Below are 19,191 nucleotides of genomic sequence, written 5' to 3'. Positions count from 1 at the left end.
CTTCCCCCTAGCATCTAAGCGCATCCCAGGATGTGCTCTGAGCACTGACTGGGCTCTGGTAGACCCAGGATGAGTTAGGGCTGGAGCAGTATCCTGCTCCGTGTATGAGGGGCTCATGTCCGCAGACCCAGTGTCCAGGATGCCTGAGAGTTCAGAGCCCTGTCTAAAAAACAAGGAAAATGTAAGGCCTCCAGGCTGCCTGCCCAGGGCCTGTATTTGGCTTTTATGTGCTTCACCCATGTGCTATTTGGAAACTTTTGGAAAAAAACAGTTACTAGAATGTTGAGGTGGTGGGGTGGGTGGTGCTGACAGGGTCTTGCTATGTAGCCCAGGCTGACCTGGAACTCTCAATCCTCCTGCCTCTGTCAGCCTCCCAGGTTCTAGAATCACATGCATATTTTAAAAGTTAGAATTTTCAGCTTTTTCTGAAACTTGAGGCCTGGGAGTCAGTGTGTGCCCTGTCAGGCCACCTGAGTGCCTCTTGGTCCCAGCCAAAGCCTGTGGCTGAGTTCAGCTGCCTCTGTTCTCACCCTGCCTGGTTAGTTTTCCCACAGTGGATCGGGCCTCAGCAGGAATCAAAGCCGGAGGGGAGGCGGTGGGGAGAGGAGGGGGGAGCAGTGGCCCTGTCTCAGGCTGATTCCTCCCTTGACGAGGCCCACACAGATGTCAGCCCCCTGCTGTGACAAGCTCTCAGGGACAACACGCTACACTCACGTCTGTAGTGATACTGAAATCTTATACCTGGCAGGAAGTGCACACTTGTAATCCCAGCACTCTGGGTATGGGGGGGGGGGGGCAGTAGGATCATGGGTTCAAGGACGTCCTTGGCTACATCTCAATCTTGAGACTTAGCCTGAGCTACATGAGATCCTACTTCAATACTACTACTACTTCTACTACTAATTATCATCATCATCATCATCATCATTATTATGTCGACCCTGGACTTGTTGCTTGACATTTAGTCATCCCCCAAATCTTTAAAAGCAGGAAGTTGATCGTGTCTCTCTAGTAAGGGGGAAACTGAGGCACTATATAGAAAGCTTCTGTGGGGTAGTTCACTGAGTTCCGTCATCTTTCCACCGCCATTGCTGGTCTTTGAGGTGTTGGTGGGGGTAGCAGCAGCTCTCTTGTGTTCTGAGGATGCTGTGGGCTGCCAGCGGACTGCTTCAAGTGACCCCAGCTGGGAAGTCCTGCCGCCCAGTCACACCCAGTGCTGGTGACAGGCACGGTTACCTCAGCCGTGCTGAGTCTCATGTCTCCTTGCGGCCTGAACACCAACATGGTGGCTGAGCAATCCAGCTTCAGAAGGTGCAGAAATGAAAAAGGCCGTGTCTTGAGCCTTACCCTGGTCCTGCGTCACACTCCCCAGTTTTTCTAGGTCAGAAGAGGGTGAAGAACCACACCGTTTCCTGGGGTGGAGGCCGCACAGGGGTGGGGCTGCCAGGCAGAGTCTGAGGAAGTAACAGCTCACCCTCTCTCCAGTGCTGCCTCAGGAACTGGATTCATCTGGAGGGCACTGGAAGGCTTGGGGGTCTGGGCTTGGGAGAGCACAGGACAGAGTCAGGGAGTCTCTGGGGGGGGTCTCTGAGCAGGAGTTGCTAGCTGCCTTTTGGAGTGTGGAATGAGGGCCTCAGAGAGACCATTCACCCCTGCTGGGGGCCTTGCTCTGAGCACTATCTGGGAGGCCTGAGCTCAGGAAGAGTCTCATTGGCTAGCCCTGGTCACATGGTCACTCTTGGTAGGCAAGAATATCCTCTATGAGGTAAATTGGGGTACTATTCTCCAAAGAAGGAAGGGGAGCTGGGTGCTTCTCAGGCAGGAGAAATGAGAAGTCTGTGGGGCCCTTACCAAGGTGGAGCAGCGGTCATCTCAAAGGATGGAGTTTTTAAAGGCCGGCGGTGGCGGCAGCTTTTCCTGTTCCCAGACTCTGTAGTGAGGTATTGTTTGGGTCTAGAAGTCCCCTTCTATAGGGCAGAGTCAACTCCCCTCATCCAACTGTGCCTCAGTGTTCTTGTCTGGAAAATGAAGATAGCCTGTGTAGACCCTCCCGGCACCCTGGGTGCTGTACCCCGATCCCAGCCTTGTCTGGACCTGGCTTGCTCACTTTCTTTTCTTGCAACCCCAGGATGTGCCTACTTAATGACGTTCTGTAGTAGCACTGCCCTGGCTCACAGGATCCACAGCCTCCCCCCAGATATTGACTAGCCCATGAGGCACACGGGGCAGGAAGCAGGGCCCACACATTCTCTTTCCAGCCCACACATAGCTGGTTAATTAGTCAAAAGGGACATCAGGCATCGGTCCCACCTGTGCGCCCAGACTCTGGGATGACAAGAGCATTGGGTCGTTTATACTGTCTCAGGATAGAGGGACGGGATGCTCAGCCCAGCGTCAGGCAGACTGAGAAGAGATCACTGGGCTGTGAGGCCCAGCAGTCAAAATGCCCCAGTGTTCCTGGACGGTCTTCCTGAAGAACACAACAACGACGTCCACAGCCAGAACCCCCCTTTCCCCCCCCCCACACTGTGTGCAGGGCACCCATGGGGCACGGGAAGTGTGGGGCCGAGCAAACGATGATGGGAGAGAGAGGCTGGGACGGTCAGTCCCCACTGAACACCAGCCCGCAATTAGGCGTGAATAACGACTCTGTTCAAGTTGGGGCTTTATTGCTTTTGGCTGCGGGCCTTTTACAGAAATAACTGTAACTCCTGCCAAGGAAGCTTTTGTCCTCAGCTGAGAGGGAAGCACAGAGAACAGAGGTGGGAATGTGGTGTCTGATTCTGGTTCCCCGAAACACCCAGGAAGGACGGCAGGCGTGGCTACCCACAGGCATGGGCTGGGGGACAGCTGGGTCCACCCTCAGCTGTGCCAGCCAGGCAAGTCCTGCGTGCTTCTGCCATCCGGGCCCTTTGTGCTTACTGCGGTCACGGGGCCTTTGCCTTGATTAGTATTCCCGTGTGGGGTGCATGGGGGAATGGGTGCCACGGCGGGCGTGCGGAAGTCAGGCGCCAACCTTGGTTCTCCTCCCTTCTTGTGTGTTCCAGTATCAGAGTGCAGGTTGGCTGGCTTTTGTGGTGAGTGCCTTTGCCACAGAGATGTCCTGCTGGCCCTTTCATGAGCATTGCCTAGGATACCCAAGGCCCAAGGGTCAGTCCCCAGCAATGTGAAAGAAGTGAGGAGGGAGAGAGTCAGCGTGTCAGCTATAACTAGCTTCTCACTGATCTTTGGAGTCTCAGCTCAATGTCACCTCCTCCCAGAGGCCTCCTCTGATTGACTCTCTGGCATTGCCCTCCTGACAGATTCCTTTGGAGCTCTTAGAAGAGTCTGAAATTCTTCATTAGATCATTCTATGTTGTTCTCACCAGAGCACCCGTATCTGGAGCCAGCCCTTCCTCATCATATTCCCTGCGGCATCCACACACAGTAGGTGCTCGGATCCCACACACGGCACCTAGCACCCACACAGTAGGTGCTCAGGAAAGATCTGGTGGCCTGGAAGATTCCCTCACCACTCTCCAGCCAAGCTGCAGAGGGGCTTCATTGTCTGGGCTTAGAATGGACTGGATTTTCCCTGTGGCCTGTCTCCCAGATCTAGGTTCTTTCTCCTCTTTTAACATTTAATTTTTAATTATTTGCACACATGTGGGGGTTGTGTGTGTGAAGGCAGTGCCTACAGAGGCGTAAGACATAGGCTCGCTCGTGAGCTGCCCACTATAGGTGCTGGGAACCAAACTCAAGTCTTCTGGAAGAGTAGTGTGTGCTGTAAACCACTGAGCCATCTCTCCAGCCCCTCGGTCCTCGCCTGTGCCCATGTCCCTAACTGTAGACAAAGGCAGCTGCAAACAGGCAGCTTTTGCCAAAAATGACCAGATAGTACTGAAACTTCTGGCAAGGCAAGCCTTCATAGGGCTGCCTCCCCAACCCCACCCCACCCTGTGAGAGGTTTTCTGAGCATCTTGACTCTTAAAGCAAGGAGGGGAGCTGGAAACACAAACAATGGAAAGAAATTAATGTTTTCTCGAACTTCAGATCAAAAAGCTATTTCTGTCTTTCCCAGACCTGACGGGGGGGGGGGGGGGGGGGAGGGCTGGTTTTCAGGAAAGCCTGTCATCCTAGCGTGCCTGTGGCAGAGGCAGGCAGGTCACTGCTGGGTGTGCATAGGGAATTCCAGACCAGACAGAACGAGACGGTGAGACCCTTCTCCCTCTAAAACACAGATACAAGATCTAGGGGTGTAGCCTGGTTGGTCGAGTCCTGCCCGGCATGCACAGAGCCCGGGGGTCCATCCCCACTGCATAAACGCCATGTGGTGGTGGTGCATGGCTGTCATCCTGTCACTCAGGAGGTGGGAACAGGATGGTCGGAAGTTCAATGTCTCCTTCGGTGAGTTCAAGGCCAGCCTGGGATATGCGAGACTTTACCCTTAACTGACGCCTAATGCCAACCCTTCTTGCCCTCCAGCTCCTGGTTATCATGACTTTCAGCATGAGTCATACAAGAAGTTAGAGATAGCTAGGGACCTTCGGGTTACCCAGACTTCCAGGCTCTGAGGAGGCTTTGGGATGGGCATGGGACAATATTATATCTCAGGAGAGAGGCAGCTCTCACTGCCCAGCGGGGCAGGGACACTGAGGTGATGGCCTGTGGGCCATTATACTGTGCATGTTTGAGAAGGGCCACAGAGCCTGGTGTGTCCATCTATACTGTGACCTCTAGACTCTTCATGGAGGGGTGAGGCTCATGTCCTCTGCCCTCAGACTAGCCCGGCTACATCATGCACATCAAGAGAAGGAAGGGCAAGGTTGCAAAGCCATTGAAGGGAACAGGCAGCTCCCTCTGTCACTGGACACCCAGCTTTGGAGCCCTCTCTTGGCCCCACCTCGAGTCCACCAGAAACAGGCCGAATGCAGGCCCTCTCAGCAGCCAGCAGATAACCCCAGTCACAGCTCTGGAGCCTTGCCAGCCATAGCTACAAACAGCAGAGAGCAGCCATTCTTCCTGGGTCTGTCCTTTAAAGAGAGAGAACGTGGGGTGGGGTGGGGTGGGCTGGAGAGATGGCTCATCGGTTAAGAGCACTGACTGCTCTTCCAGAGGTCCTGAGTTCAATTCCTAGCAACCACATAGTGGCTCACAAACATTTATAATAGGATCTGATGCTCTCTTCTGGTGTGTCATGAGTACAGTGTACTCATGAACATAATAGAGAGAACAAGATAGGCAATGGTGGTAAACACCTCTGGAGGCAGAGGCAGGCAGATCTCTGAGTTCGAAGCCAGCCTGGTCTACAGAGTGAGTTTCAGGACAGCCAGGGCTACACAGAGAAAGCCTGTCTCAGGGGAAAAAAGAAAATAGAAAGAAAGAAATCATTTGCCGGGCGGTGGTGGCTCACGCCTGTAATCCCAGCACTCTGGGAGGCAAAGGTAGGTGGATTTCTGAGTTCAAGGCCAGCCTGGTCTACAGAGTGAGTTCCAGGACAGCCGGGGCTACACAGAGAAACCCTGTCTCAAGAAAAAAAAATAAATAAAAAACCAAAGCCAAAAAGCCAAAAAGAAAAAACAAAAGAGCGGGAGGGAGGGACAGAGGGAGAAAGGGAGAGGGAGGGACAGAGAGAGAGGGGGAGAGAGAGAGAGAGAGAGAGAGAGAGAGAGAGAGAGAGAGAGAGAGAGAGAGAGAGATCGCGCGCCACTCACAGCTGAAGGAGATGGAATCTATTGAGCCTGAAAGATGCGCCCAAGAAGCCAGCCTTCTTCTTTCAGGCTTAGCTGGCACAAGGCGCCTAATGTCACTGGCTCAGAACTGGTCTCTTCCTGTTCCTGTGTTGGCTTCCTTCTCTGCTCCGCAGGTGGCAAGATAGTGACTGGACCCTTTGTTTTTGTAGGATGGCTCCTCTTCCTGACCAGTCAGGCCAATGCATCTATGTTCTGATTAGTGAGTCATTGAGGCAGGGTGATTAAAAGGCCCTGCTTGGCTCAGGTCTTGATCTCATGGTCTAACCTTAGACCTCTGTAGCTCCGCCTAAACATTCTGGACCGAAGGCAGGAAGAAAAGGATGCTCAGATGAAAACTGGGTGCTGTTACTGGGTAGCCCAGATGAGACTTGACCACGTAGCCTGGGCTTGACCACGTTGCCTGGGCTTTTGCTGCGCACTGATCTACTGCTACGGGTCGTTAGCCGTTCCACCCCCTCAGCTCTATGCGTGGATGCTGCTACTTCTCTCGCCTTAGAGATGGAGACACTGAGGCCCTGCGGTATGATACACCACCAACATCCAGTGGCCGCAGAGCTGGTTCAAACCTGGGCAGCCAGTTCCAGATCACAGTGCGCCCCACTCCACCTCGCTTGGTGCTCCCCGCTGCCTCGCCCCACCCACCCACCCACCACTGTGGACTGCCCTGCTCACCCACCCACCCCCCACCTGTTCCGTGGGAGCAGGGATTTGGGCACAGCTTTCACTAGGCACAGCGGATGTGCAGGTGTGTGACTGCTGCGGTGCCACAGCCTGTCGCCCGTCCGCTTCTTTGGAACGCTGACGGTGTGCACACTCCGCTTCTCAAGACTTTGCACGCATTGTTTCGAGCCTCTCCCTGAGCTCAAGCCGGGAGCCGGGGTCTTGACACAGTCTCCCATCCTGCCTGCTGCCCGCTCCTGGAGATGCCACTGGCTCCTGGTGTGTCAGCTCCTTAGAATGTCAGTACCACGAGGGCAGGGACTCTGTTAGTTCACGGCTCCGAGAACTGCGCCTGGCGTGCAGGCCTTCCAGAACGTTCTGGAGCCTCGGTGGTTTTGCAGCTGGCTCTCATCCTGCCGGAGCTTTGGGCCCACTTTGCACTGTTCACTTCACGCCTGAGTTACCTACCCAGATGCTGAGCCCTGTGTTGAAATCGGGCCTCCACCCCCCAGCCCCTCAGAAGGGTCCTTTCGCCCCTGTCCTGTTTCAGGGCTAGCCTGAAATCTCAGAAAAGGGCACCAGCGTCCTGGACCTAAGAAGAGGACATGGGAAACTGTTCCCATAGGCCCCAGAAGCTTCCTTAGAAGTCAAAGAGCACTGGAGGAACCTGTACCTAGGAGGCAGGAGATGCCAGCAGGGTGGGCCTGACACGTGCCCCAGCTAGACATCTGCCTGGCCACACGTCCCACTCCCACTCAGTATTCTTTCCCTCAGCCTAAGGCCACACCCTCTACCATTTCTTTGAGCTCCAACGCTTCCTGGCCTTTGTTCCTACCTATTGAGCGGCTCAAACTTCATCCTTCCTGCCCTCCTCCAGGCAGCCTTCCCTGACTCCCCAGCAGCAGTTTCTCTGTATTCCTAGTCACTAAACCTCAGTCCTGGCAATTGTTCTGGGCTTCTGAATGGGAGTTGTAAGAGAAGGAGCTGGGGTCAAGACGCCTGGGTGCCCCCTCGCTTGCCTTCATGAGCAGACGGCACCTATGGACAGAGCTGGGGTTCTCAATAGAGCCGTGAGCTTACTTCCCAGAGACCTGCCCCCCTCCAGCACCTCCAGAGCACCCTCCCTTCTTCCCTCCCTTCTTCCCTCCCTACCCGCACCCTCCTGTGTCCCCTTGACAAGCTTACCCAGAGGCAGACAGCACTGACCCTCTGATGTGACCTGTTCTTAGGGACCTCTTGGGAGACAGGGAGCGGATTGGGTTGCAAGCCTCGTTATTCGAGGCAGATTTTGAACCCCTCCTGCCCCAGCCTCCTCATCTGTGCCTCTCAGTGCTGTTGTACGTGTGGCTGAGCTAACACAGGATGGGTGTTGGGAACTGTGCAGAGCCCCTGGCAAAGCACTAAAGAGACTTCAGTTACCCCTCGACATTTTTTCGAAGGGTTACTGTGTTGGGGTCATGCTCCTTTCTGAAGGACAGCCCCGACTGGACTTTGATTGACTACAGGGTAAACCTTAGTCCTACCCATTATTACCAAAATCCTCTCTGGGCTCCATTTAATGTGTTTAACACACACATACACACACACACACACACATACATGCAAACAGAGACAGACAGACAGACAGAACGAACCCACCCAGAGCAGGGCTTCTGAGGACTCCTGGGGTCCCAGGCTCCCACTCTTTCATTGGTCAGACCTGTGTCACATCCCCACCTCTGGGCCAGTCACCAGAGCCAAAGACAGGAGCCACTCATTGGTCCTACCCATGTCAGTGAACCTTGCTGCAGCAGCCACACTGAGCCTCAGTGGCCTCTGGGCACAGTGGAGGGCTGTTACCAGGAGACAGGTGGGAGAATGTTCTATGCTAAGTCAGGGACAAACCTGAGCACCCACTGGCACTGGCGACCCAGAAAGGGATGAGACTCCCTGACCGAGATCTGTGCCTTCAGGGGGGGTGACCTTCTGGCAGGGAGATTGGCAGGTAGAGTAACCAGTGGCAGAGGTGTCCAATGCTTCAGTCTCATTATGCAATGAGTGTGAGTGTGAGCAGAGACTGGGCGGAGGGGGCTGGGAAGGTATCCGGATGAGTGGCCTGTGCAAAGGCACTGGGGTGGAGACACGCCAGGCCTAGACAGAGGCCGTGCGGCTAGAGCCAAATGTAGGAGGGAGAGAGGGTGCAAGGAGGGTCCAGTCCAAGGTCAGATTGGGAAGGGTCTTGTCTCTGTGCCCTTTGGGGTTTTGGGGGGGTTTGGGGGGTTTGGGGGATAGAACCTCAGAGGCTTTTCAGTAAGAATAGACCCTGGTTTTTCTTTAGTGGAATTCTGGCTGCTTGGTGAGAGGAGCGGAACCTGTTAGCAGTTGTGTCACCCATCCTGGAGGGACGCCCCTGCCACCCACCAAATACCTTACTTCAGATCTAGGTGGTCCCAGTCTGTGGCAGGGCTCTGCTCCCATTCATGGGTGTTTCTGTGTACCCCGAGACTAGTCCCTTCTCCACTCTGACCCCATCAGTCAGTCACATGGTCCTTCCTGTACTCTCTACCCTTCTTGTGGGGCTTGGAGACCCCCAGAGGAAAGCGGCCCATCTCGGCCATTCGGAGTATCCTGAGAGAGACCTTGGGGAGTCTCCAAAGCTGTGCTCCGTGGGCCGGGGATCTCCAACCACACCAAGACCTGCTCCCACACACATAGATCCAGAAGTGTAGCGGTATCTTCACACTCTTGGGACTTTAGCTGTCTCCAGAGATATTTTTGCAAGGCTGTGGGAATCCAGTGAGAAGGGAAAGGGCTGGACAGACTTTGAAATGAGCTGGTGGGAGAGGCGGTATGCCGGGTGGTGGACAGGACGCTCTGAGCCATAACAGGTCCAGAGGCATTCTCCTCAACGATTTTGAATCTTCTTACCAAGAAGGGGAAGGCAGAATGTCTCCTGTCGTTGTTAATTGATTTCTTCTGTGTCCAGAGAGAAGCTGGCACCGGGCCAGAAGAAGTCATGGTGGCAGGGTGGGGGTGGGGCAGGAATGCATCAAAAATCGGATAGCTCAACTGGCAGATGATTAGCCCCTCTCATGCTTCGATTCGGCATTGCGGACCTCAGCGTCTGTCTGTCCGGAGCAGGAAGTGCTCTTGAGGCCAGCATGCAGAGCCAGAGGTGGGGCTGGAGCCCAGCAGATGATGTCTGCCCCACCCCCATGACCACCATTCTGATAGCTAGAGAGGCTCTGGGAGGGTCCCTGCCCACCTGCTGCCTTTGGGGGCAGCAGAGACTGGGGCCAGAATGGAAGTCCTCTTAAGCACCAGCTTGCAGACCTGTTTACGGGGTTCCACTGTGCCAGCCAAATCCAATCCGGGTTTAAACCTTGCCTGCCCGGAACCTACAGTCCTGGGAAAGTGATTTTAGTGTCCCGTGCCTTCCTCTCTTCATCCGCAGAGTGGGTGTGACGTCACTGGGTAGTTCTGCACTTCAGATGGGCTGATGGCTGTGAAGTGCTGAGAGGGAGGGTCACAGGAGTGTTTGCTCTGGTGAGTCCTGGCTGGAAGGCTGCCGCTGGAGGCCCTGTGGGGCAACCTGTGGGAATTCCCTCGGGACTGCCTCACTTCCTGTAGAAGCAGGAAGGAATACTTCTGGGACTTCCAGTGCATCTACACTGGTGCTTCTGGAGGGGCCTGTGACCTCTTGATAAGTGCCCAAATCGGGGATGACCCTGATTTGGAGTAGTTCAGGGCCAAGCACCACTGCAAGGGATCTCTCTGTTCATGTGAGCCTCCTGTTCCCTCCAGACCGGGTGGCTTCTTCTGGCACCAGCTGTATCCTCACTTGTTTGAAAGGGCCTCCTGCAGTGCGCAGGGAGACCATCAGCTTTCTTTAGCTCTGTAGGAACCACGCTACCGGGAAGGGATGGCTCTGTCCTGCTCGCTCGCTGGCACTTGGAGAGAGAGGTTCCCATTTCAAAATGTGTATTGGCTTGTTTATTTATTGTGGTGGTGGATGCTGGGTGTAACTCAGACAGGCTTCAAAGCCTGTGAGCCTCCTGCCTCAGTTTCCAAGAGCTGTGAAGACATTGCCACCTCCCCTGTCTTTTAGAACGAGGCTGAAGAGGTCCTGGATCAGGGCGCAGCCCAGCTGCAAGCTTGCTTAGCCTGTGCATACCCTGAGTTCGATCCCCAGCATAGCATAAGCCACAGTGATGCACACACACACACACACCCGTAATCCTAGCACCCGGAAGTGGAGTCGGGGGCTTCGGGATGTGAGGTCATTCCCGACTACATGGCAAGTTCAAGGCCACACAGAGCTTGTCCCCAAGACAACAAACAGAAAAGAGTGGGTTAAGCAAGGGAGAGCAGGAGGGTGGTGGGAAGGGGGGCTGTGGTGTTAGATCGGAGAAGTTGGGGAGACAGAGTTTTGGGGCGAGGAGAGGCACCAGGCAGTCAGGAGAGCAAGGTTCAGATGTCCTCTGCTGTCCTCCCTGGGTGCCTGTGGGGACAGTGAGTCTGTCTTCTTGGATGTTGTGGGCAGGAGAACCCACGGAGGGAGAGGAGTCACGAAGGGGCTGTGGAAACCCTGTAGGAGGGTGATCACTGCCCAGAGATCATTCACACCGCAGTGAGAAAAGCTCTGTTTCCACCTCCGGGTGACACGTTTGATCTCTCATGCCCAGCTGTCTGGAGGGGAAACTGAGGCACGGCAGTTTTACGTGACCACACAAGGAACTCGAAAGTCTGTGCCTTTAACTGTGGTGCAGTGGGGATCAGAGAGGCCACTGCGTTGGCTCTCTGGGGTGGTAGGCGAGGGTTTTAACATGGCAGGGGCCAAGGCAGCCAGGGATGTCACACTCAGTGGCATGTCTCTCCCTGGAAGCACCGGGGCAGGCACTGGGAGTCACTCATAGTCTTTGCCCCACAACACAACCCCTCCCGAGGTGGATTTGGGGGAGGGGAGTGGCAAATGTTCAAAGATGCTCAGGCAAACCGTAGCAGCACCTGGGCTGGAACTGGGTACTCCCAGCACAGTGGGAGACGAGAGGTGGCCCCAGGCACAGGTCATGAAGGCTCCACCCCTACCCTCCACTCCCCACCCCTGCAACAAGGAGAGATGCAGACTCTGGGACTCCCAGCAGGCAGGGCCCATAGCTACCCTGGAGCAAGAGACAAGAGGAGGAAGCAACCCAAGTGGTCCCAGCAGAATTGTGGCTAGAGATGGTGCGGGGAGATGGAGGAACAATAGCTGAGCTCTCTCTCAGATGGCTTCTAGAGGCAGAGACAGGTTCTGTGTGAAGAGATCAAGAGGGTGAACAGCACCCACCCAGACCGTCCCTGGGGCGGATGATGGCGCCATCCAGACAGCCAGCTTGGTTGTCTCCTCGGGGGGCCTCGGAAGTGTCTGGAGAAGCGTGCCGGTGCCCTAGGTCTCTGGGTTGTGTAAACTCTAGGTGTGCCATGGCCCTCTGGAAGCTAGCATTCCCTCCCCCTGCAGAATTCAGAGTTTCTCCCAATCACCACCCCTCTGATTACCTAGTCATTTGCATCAGGTACTGCCCAAGGAGCAGGGGACCGAGCTGTGACCAACACAAGCCCCATCTCTGCCCCTTGTGGAGCTGTCCCTCCTGTGTGTAGGGTCTCCGTCAGGGATGCGTGTTTGTGGGTGCAGTAAATAAGACCATTCCAAGGTGGGTGGTGATTGAGGAAATCAAACAGGTGATAAAATACGGAGTGCTTGGCAGGGAGCCAGGGTGGGCCTGTCTGAGGAGGTGACCTTAGTGTCTGTCTAGACTTGGTGGAGCAGAATGAGACAGTCACACCAAGAGGACAAAAAGGCAAGTGTCAAAGAGTCTCAGGGTAGAAACAACCCCATCTTGTCCAGAAAGAAACCGTTGGGATCAGAGAACATTTGGGGGATAGAAGTGGGTAACAAGAGTTGGTGGTAAAAGGGGAAGGTTAGATCGAATGAACTCAAAGCAAGAGAACAGCCGGGACCTTAGGCTGGCCCAGCCAGAAGCAGGTGCCCCTTCCCCCACTTTGGGCCTCATGATCTGAGTGGGTGTGGCTGTCACCACAGTCAGGGCCCTGCAGAGTCAGGGGATCTGCTTGTCATTGTAGGAAGTTCCCTCCATCTGCCCTGAGGAGAGGAACACCCCTGGGCATTTCACAGCCCTGGGGCGAGTGACCTGGTGAGAACAGTAGGCCACACAACCCCGAGGGGGCCCTGGGTAGGGCTCTGGGGTGGTGGCTGGTGCCCCCTTCCCATACCTCCGTAGTCAACGGGGCGGACAGACTCCTTCAAGGTCATAGTTGTGGTGATGTGTCCTGACTTAGTGGTACATAGTCCTCCCTTCTCCGCCCCTCCCCAGAAAAAGGGGGCTGGCCCCCGCCCCCATTTGGGGACCACCATCCCACCTCCCTCACCCACGTTTGGTGGAGATACAGTCCGCCTGAGGTCAAGGATGACCGAGGCTGGCGTGGAATGGCCTCTCTGTTTACTCCACAAGACAATCTGATAGGAACCCTTCGGCCCAGATGTGGGATCAGGGGATGAGGGCCTTGCATCCACCTGTTGAGTAATTAGCTTGGCCATGGGGAAACTGGGGTTTTTCTGTTTGCTTGTGAGAAACAACCCCCAAGGGGCGAGTCTGAGCCAAGAATCTATGAACACGAAGCCCAAAGCACCCCAGTAACCAAGCCTTCTGTCCCTGGAGCTGGAAGGGGAGGGACAGGCAGAGGTGCTGGTGGCTGGGCCCCGTCTGTGTCCGGGTCAGTGGGTACTCAGAGCCCTTGTCTGTTAGGGGGTTCTATACTGTGCTTCAGGGCAGTCTCTCCTCCAGGGGAGTCCCCATGGACAGTTCTGCTGCCAATCTGCCCCTGAGACAACATCTCCAGCTTAGCCGTCCTGCGTTCATGCCATCCTAGACAGTGGGAAAGGCTGTCCTTGCCCTTGCTGGACCTTCCTGGTGTGAGGCAGCAGGCAAGTCCAGGGGGGGCAGCTGTGACATCAGTGCTAACTCTCACCTATCTCTCTCATCCTTCAGATCCTGAGGGACGACGGGAAGGAATTCCATCCTCAAGACAGCACCGCAGCCTCTGCATCCAGGAAGACGAAAGGGACTAGCCAGCCACGCCAATGGCTCCCCCTGGCCTGCCACTGTGGCTGCTGTCCACCGCCCTCCTCTCCCTTCTGGCCGGCAGCTCGGCCTTCCTCTCCCATCCCCGCCTGAAGGGCCGCTCCCAGCGGGACCGCAGGAACATCCGGCCCAACATCATCTTGGTGCTCACGGATGACCAGGACGTGGAGCTGGGTAAGTGGCTGAGCCGGCCAGGGACACCTGGGACTCTAGAATTACCATGTCCCCACGCCCCCATAGAAACTCAAGGCCAGGTGGTTATAGAGTTCGCACCTGAGCAGGTGCAAGCCAACTTACACTTGGGGGCCTTGAGAATGTGGGTGCGTAGTGACCCTCAAGGGTTGGGATCCCCAACTTCCCAGTGTCTGCAACATAAGGAGCAGAGAGAGCATGCTCAGTTCACTTTTGTCAGCCATTTTGTCTCCTAAGCTCCTGGGCCATGGCCTTGGCTGACAGCTAAGACATCCCCTGTCCCTTCTCATCTGAGCAATGTCCTGGCTTTTGCTCTTTCTGCTACAAGAAGCGCCAATAGGAGATGCCAAAACTGAGGCCACCAGAAGGGGGCTTCAAAGAGTCAGTCTAGATCTGTTCTTGATCACCTGTGGGCATCTCCCAGTGAGCCCGATCTCTCCCTCCCCCATGTCTTCACACCTTGAAGTCAAAATATGGCTTCCTCCCCAGCTGAACCCTGCGGCGTCCTTGCTGTCCCCTGGGAACACTCTGTATCCTCAGTTCTCCATTTGCAGAGTCAACCAAACACAGAGCAAAAGCACTGGGAAATGTACGGGCATTCTCCTTAGTTACTGCCACCATGAGACCAGGGTCACAGTCATCGAGGGTGAATAAAGGGGGTGTGGGTTATTAGGAAAGAGCACGGCAGTTAATGTGGGGGCCTGAGCATCCTCAGAGCCTGGTGCCCCAGCACTGAAGGACAACTGTGTAATCTGGATCACAAATGCAGATGACTGGGGACGTATCTATCTAGTCGGTAGATAAAGCACCTGCCTGGCGTTGGCAAAGCCCTGCATTCCATCTCTGCCCAGCACTACAAACACCAGGTGTGGTGGCATGGAAGTATAAGCCAAACACTAGATAGGTAGAGGCAAACGGATCAAAAGTCCCCGGCTATGCAGCTAGTGGGAGGCCAGCCTGGGCTACATGAGATCCAGAAATAAAAAGGAAAATGAAATTAGTGCAGTAATCATCTGAAGTGTGATCATCAGAGTAAATTCCTTGTGAATGTTTTGCCTTCCCTTCCTTTGCCCCCAACACCTGGCATGTTATATCTTGGTTAGGACTGGCCCCCTCTGCTGGGCTGCACAGCCACATGTGGCTTGGGACCTTCATACTGCACAGTGTGCACAGTAATGAAGCTTCCTTCTGCAAGTTAGATGTCCCTCCTAATCATCTCTGCTTCTGTGCACTGTGAAAATCTGGAAGCGGGTGTCCCAGGTAGGGGAGAAGAAAATGTGCAAAGGCCCTGGGGCAGGATCAAGGAAGTAGATATGGTGAAGGATGCGTCCTTTCCTCTGTCTGCTCTCTGAGGACAATGAAATAGAGTTGGTGGCCATGACATCTTTGCAACACAGTTGGTACTGATGACCCCAAGCACAGCTTCTCCTCGGGGGGATTCTAAGTACAGAAAGAATCAATGAATGGCCCAGAAGCAGTCAGGACTTAGCTTGACAAGCAGGGTGCTGGACTCTTCCTCACTGGGGAGGGAGGGATCTGTGGGGAGTCTGCATTGTGAGGCCTAGGAATAGGGGTGATTCACATGCAGCAAGGCCTGGCCTCTGGGCCCCTGGGCTCCCTTCCTGTGACCCCCAAGCTATTGGCTCTGGTATCAGGGCACCCAAGGCATCCCGCATGGCTCTGCAGTCAGGCAGCCCAGGTTAAATGAGAACAGTAGCTGTTTGCTGTGCCAGGAGCTGGGAGCCGTTGGCAGGGTGGGGCTGGCAAAGGGATATGCATGGATAAACCGTGAGCCGTGTGACCCCAGCGAGGGAACACAGGGATATCGTGTTGGGATTTTTGTTGTTGCTGTTTTGGGTTTTGTTTTGAGACGAGGTCTTGCTATGAAGCCCAGGTTGGCTTTGAACTCAAAATCCTCCTGCCTCAGCCGCTTGAGTGTCAGGATGACAGGCATGAGCCACCACACGCACCTCGAATGTCATTCCTGTGAAACAGGCCAGAAGGGTGTGTGTGGCATGGCCGCACTTGAGTTCCCATGGGACCCCCACTGCTATGCTGATGACATCAGGGACACAAGCAGGAGCAGAGGAGCAAGATGGGTAAGGATGAAGGCTCGGAGCAGGAGGGCGGAGACCACGCTGTGTACACTCAGATGTAGGCGTGCAGGGCCTGACCCGGGAGTGACTAAATGCTGACTTTCAGGACAATGCCCTTGCTACGCCAGGAGAGAGAACAAACCTGGCTGTCTGTAAGGAGATGTATCCATCCCCTCTCCGTCTTACCAATGGAGAAAGTAAGGCCCAGAGTTGTTAATCCACATGTCTGGGTCACACAGCTAAAATGTGCTGAAACAGGATTTGAACCTAAAACCATGACCTTCACCACCGCTCCGCTCAGCCCGTTTCTGGGATAGTCGATGGGCTATCCAGAGTGTCCATGTTGATGCTAAACTGTCACAAGTACTGTCGCCGGCAGAATCTGAAGAGATGCCATCTTTGCTCACAAGAGCGAGTGTACCAAAATGTAAATTTCAGGGAGTCAGTCAGTCTGGACAGGGACTCACATATTCTGTGCTGTGACAGCTCCCGCCCAAAGCCCTGGGTGACAGAGATCAGTGGCCACCAACCGTTACCTCCTCAGAGTGCCGTGTCCTAAGCAAACAAAACCCAAGCCTCTGTGAGGAGGGTGCGGCGGGAAGTAGGTAGTTGGGGTGCTGATGGGCTTTTTATAAACCAGACAGACCCAGATCAATAATGCATGTTCCCAAAAAGCCCGGCACATTATCTCACAGTTGGCCACCTCTGGCAAGCCGAGGGTGGTCCTGAAAAATTCATCGGCTGCTATTTTCTGCTTGTCTGTGAGGCAGCTCCAGAGAGCCTCTAGCTGGAGGCCTCGCAACAGAGCTAATCTTGGGCTTCCTTCCAGTCCCAGGAGGGGACAGCTGTCCACGCTCATCAAGACCCAGTGAGAAGAAGGGCTCTATCTATCTCAGGGCTGCTGGGGGTGGCCACCCTGCCCTTCTGGTGTACCCGCAGTTCTGTGGTTGTCATTTGGGAATGTGCTGGGTTCCCAGAGCATTCGTGAGTGAGCCCCTGCGTTGTCTGTCTGCTTGCAGAGAGTGAGGAAATCTCTGAAGAGACATAGTGGAATGGACTTATATATGTGACACCACAGACCCGTCACAACGCTGTGCTCTACCGAGGGAGGCCAAGGAAATGCTGGATTCTGCCAGCACTGGTCAAGTTAATTGGATACGGTCCAACTTCAGGACATCTCCAGAGATCAGCTGGCCTCTGAGAGAGCCCAGGGAGAGTCCCACATAGCCTGAAGCAGAGCCGTTAGATAGGGCTGTTCCATCATAAGGGTCAAAAGTCAGCTATGTGGGACTGTCAGATGGGCCATTAAGGTGGTGTGGGGACCAGTGTCTCATCAGCTATGACAGCTCATGAATAAAGCCAGACATGGTCATATATGCCTATCACTCTAGCACTCTGGAAGTAGAGGCAGGAGGGTCACAAGTTCCAGGTCAACCTGGGCTACATAATGAGACTGTCTCAAAAAGAAAACAAAATCAGACAGGCATAGCCCTGGCTCGTTGGACTTACAAGTGACTTCCTATATGCAGCCCAAGCAGTGTTGCATGAACTGGAACCAGCAACTTACTGGGGATGGAAACAATAAATTCAAGCGAGTTTGGAGTTTCAGGTGCATTTAGATCCAGGGGTGCCTCCTCCAGATGTCACCCGTCTCTGTGTGACCTCATCCCTACCTTCCTCCAAGCTGGCTCTGCCTTCAGACCAGCTCACTAAGCACTTCTGTATAAAGGCAAACACAGCCAGCACACCTGGAAACCTCTGGACTGGGACTGAGGGGAGCTGGGCAGGTTTCCCTTGGCTCTGGAGGACCCGAGCAGTCAGGACTGTTAAGTTAGGGGGCGTTCAGGGTTCCCCCACAGAGGGCCAGCCAAGCTTGCTCCCTGGTCCTCACTCGCTGAGCACCTGGTAATAGAGAAGGGGAATTAGCAACACAGTAACGGAAGTAGGGAGATGATGGCTCAGCGGTCAAGAGCACTGACTGCTCTTCCCAAGGTCCTGAGTTCAATTCCCAGCAACCACATGGTGGCTCACAACCATCTGTAATGAGATGTGATGCCCTCTTCTGGAGTGTCTGAAGACAGCTACAGTGTACTGATATATAGTAAATAAATAAACCTTAAAAAAAAAATAAAGTAACGAAGTAGACAGAATCTTGACTGATGAGGAGTCACGCTATTAAGCTCAGCTGTGTGTCAATAAAAACACACAATATAAAAGCGGGGCAGTGGCGGTGCACACCTATAACCCCAGCACTTGGGAGACAGAGGCAGGAAGGTCTCTGCATTCCAGAACAGCCTGGGATACACAGTCACTTCCAGGACAACCTGGGCTACACAGAGAAACCCTGTCTCGAAAAACCAAAATCCAGAAGTGGATGCTCACAGCCAACCAATGGACTGAGCACAGAGTCCCAAATGGACTGAGCTAGAGAAAGGACCCAAGGAGCTGAAGGGGTTTGCAGGGCCATAGGAGGAACAACAATATGAACCAACCAGTACTCACAGAGCTCCCAGGGACTAAACCACCAACCAAAGAGTACACGTGGAGGGACCCATGGCTCCAGCTGCATATGTAGCAGAGGATGGCCTTGTCAGATATCAATGAGAGGAGAGGCCATTGGCCCTGTGAGGGCTTTATGTCCCGGTGCAGGGGAATGCCTGGTCAGGAAAGTGGGAGGGGGTATGGAGTAGGGAGTTTTGGAGGGAAAACTAGGAAAGGGGATAACATTTGAAATGTAAATAGAGCAAATATCTAATAAAAAAAAAAAAGGAAAGAAAAACCAAAATCAAACCAACAACAAGAAAAAAGCCACACTGCATCTGACAGGGCCAGTGGTGAGAAAGGATCAGAAGTCAAGCAGAGAGGAAAGAGACCGTGGGGCCCGAAACTTTATCCATAAAGATCTCGTTGATGAAGGGGACACGGGATCAAGAAAGGCCAGGGAGCTTACCATTGCGGATCCTAGGAAGAACCTTCAAGCAGCTGTAACCGTTGGTACGAAGGGCCCGGGGCAGAGGCGTGCAGGCTGACAGGGCGGCAGCACTGCGAGCCAGGGCAGAAAGTGAGAAGTCTGACGGGTGCTGCTGGTCATGTCCACCATGCAAGGGCCTGAGGCTGAAGCAGGGAGAGGACTTGGGCTTTGTGGGGAGCACGGATGTCAGGGATGCATGGATCAGAGAAGGGAAACAGTCTGACTTCCAGCTCACGATGTGGAGAAGAGGCCAACTGTACAATGGGGCAGGTGAAGAGTCCACGGCCGTCTGGGCACAGGAGGAGCCCAGCGAGTGCTCTGTCACAGTGGTCCAGGCTTAGAGGCAAAGCCGGAAGGATGTGCTGATGGGTCACAAGTGGGACCTCTGAGGAACACCCCCAGGGACTGTGGGGATAAGT

The 19,191-nt window shown here is 54.5% G+C and overlaps 1 protein-coding gene across 6 annotated transcripts in view; it reads left to right on the top strand.

The window, feature by feature from the left end:
* Sulf2 (sulfatase 2) overlaps nt 1-19,191 on the top strand; it is an 82,095-nt gene that overhangs the window by 9,251 nt on the left and 53,653 nt on the right. For 5 of the 6 annotated variants that reach the window (XM_052184320.1, XM_052184317.1, XM_052184319.1 and 2 more), the window contains exon 2: nt 13,421-13,687. In XM_052184320.1, the coding sequence (XP_052040280.1) occupies nt 13,513-13,687 (175 nt within the window). In that variant the 5' untranslated portion in view covers nt 13,421-13,512. Of the gene's footprint in view, nt 1-1,835; nt 1,941-13,420; nt 13,688-19,191 lie in introns of those variants that run through there. The other variant, XM_052184321.1, reaches the window with a different exon arrangement.

Source organism: Apodemus sylvaticus, chromosome 5 (genome assembly GCF_947179515.1).
Source record: "Apodemus sylvaticus chromosome 5, mApoSyl1.1, whole genome shotgun sequence".
Classification (NCBI taxonomy): domain Eukaryota; kingdom Metazoa; phylum Chordata; class Mammalia; order Rodentia; family Muridae; genus Apodemus; species Apodemus sylvaticus.
This window is presented reverse-complemented; position numbering and strand designations above follow the sequence as displayed.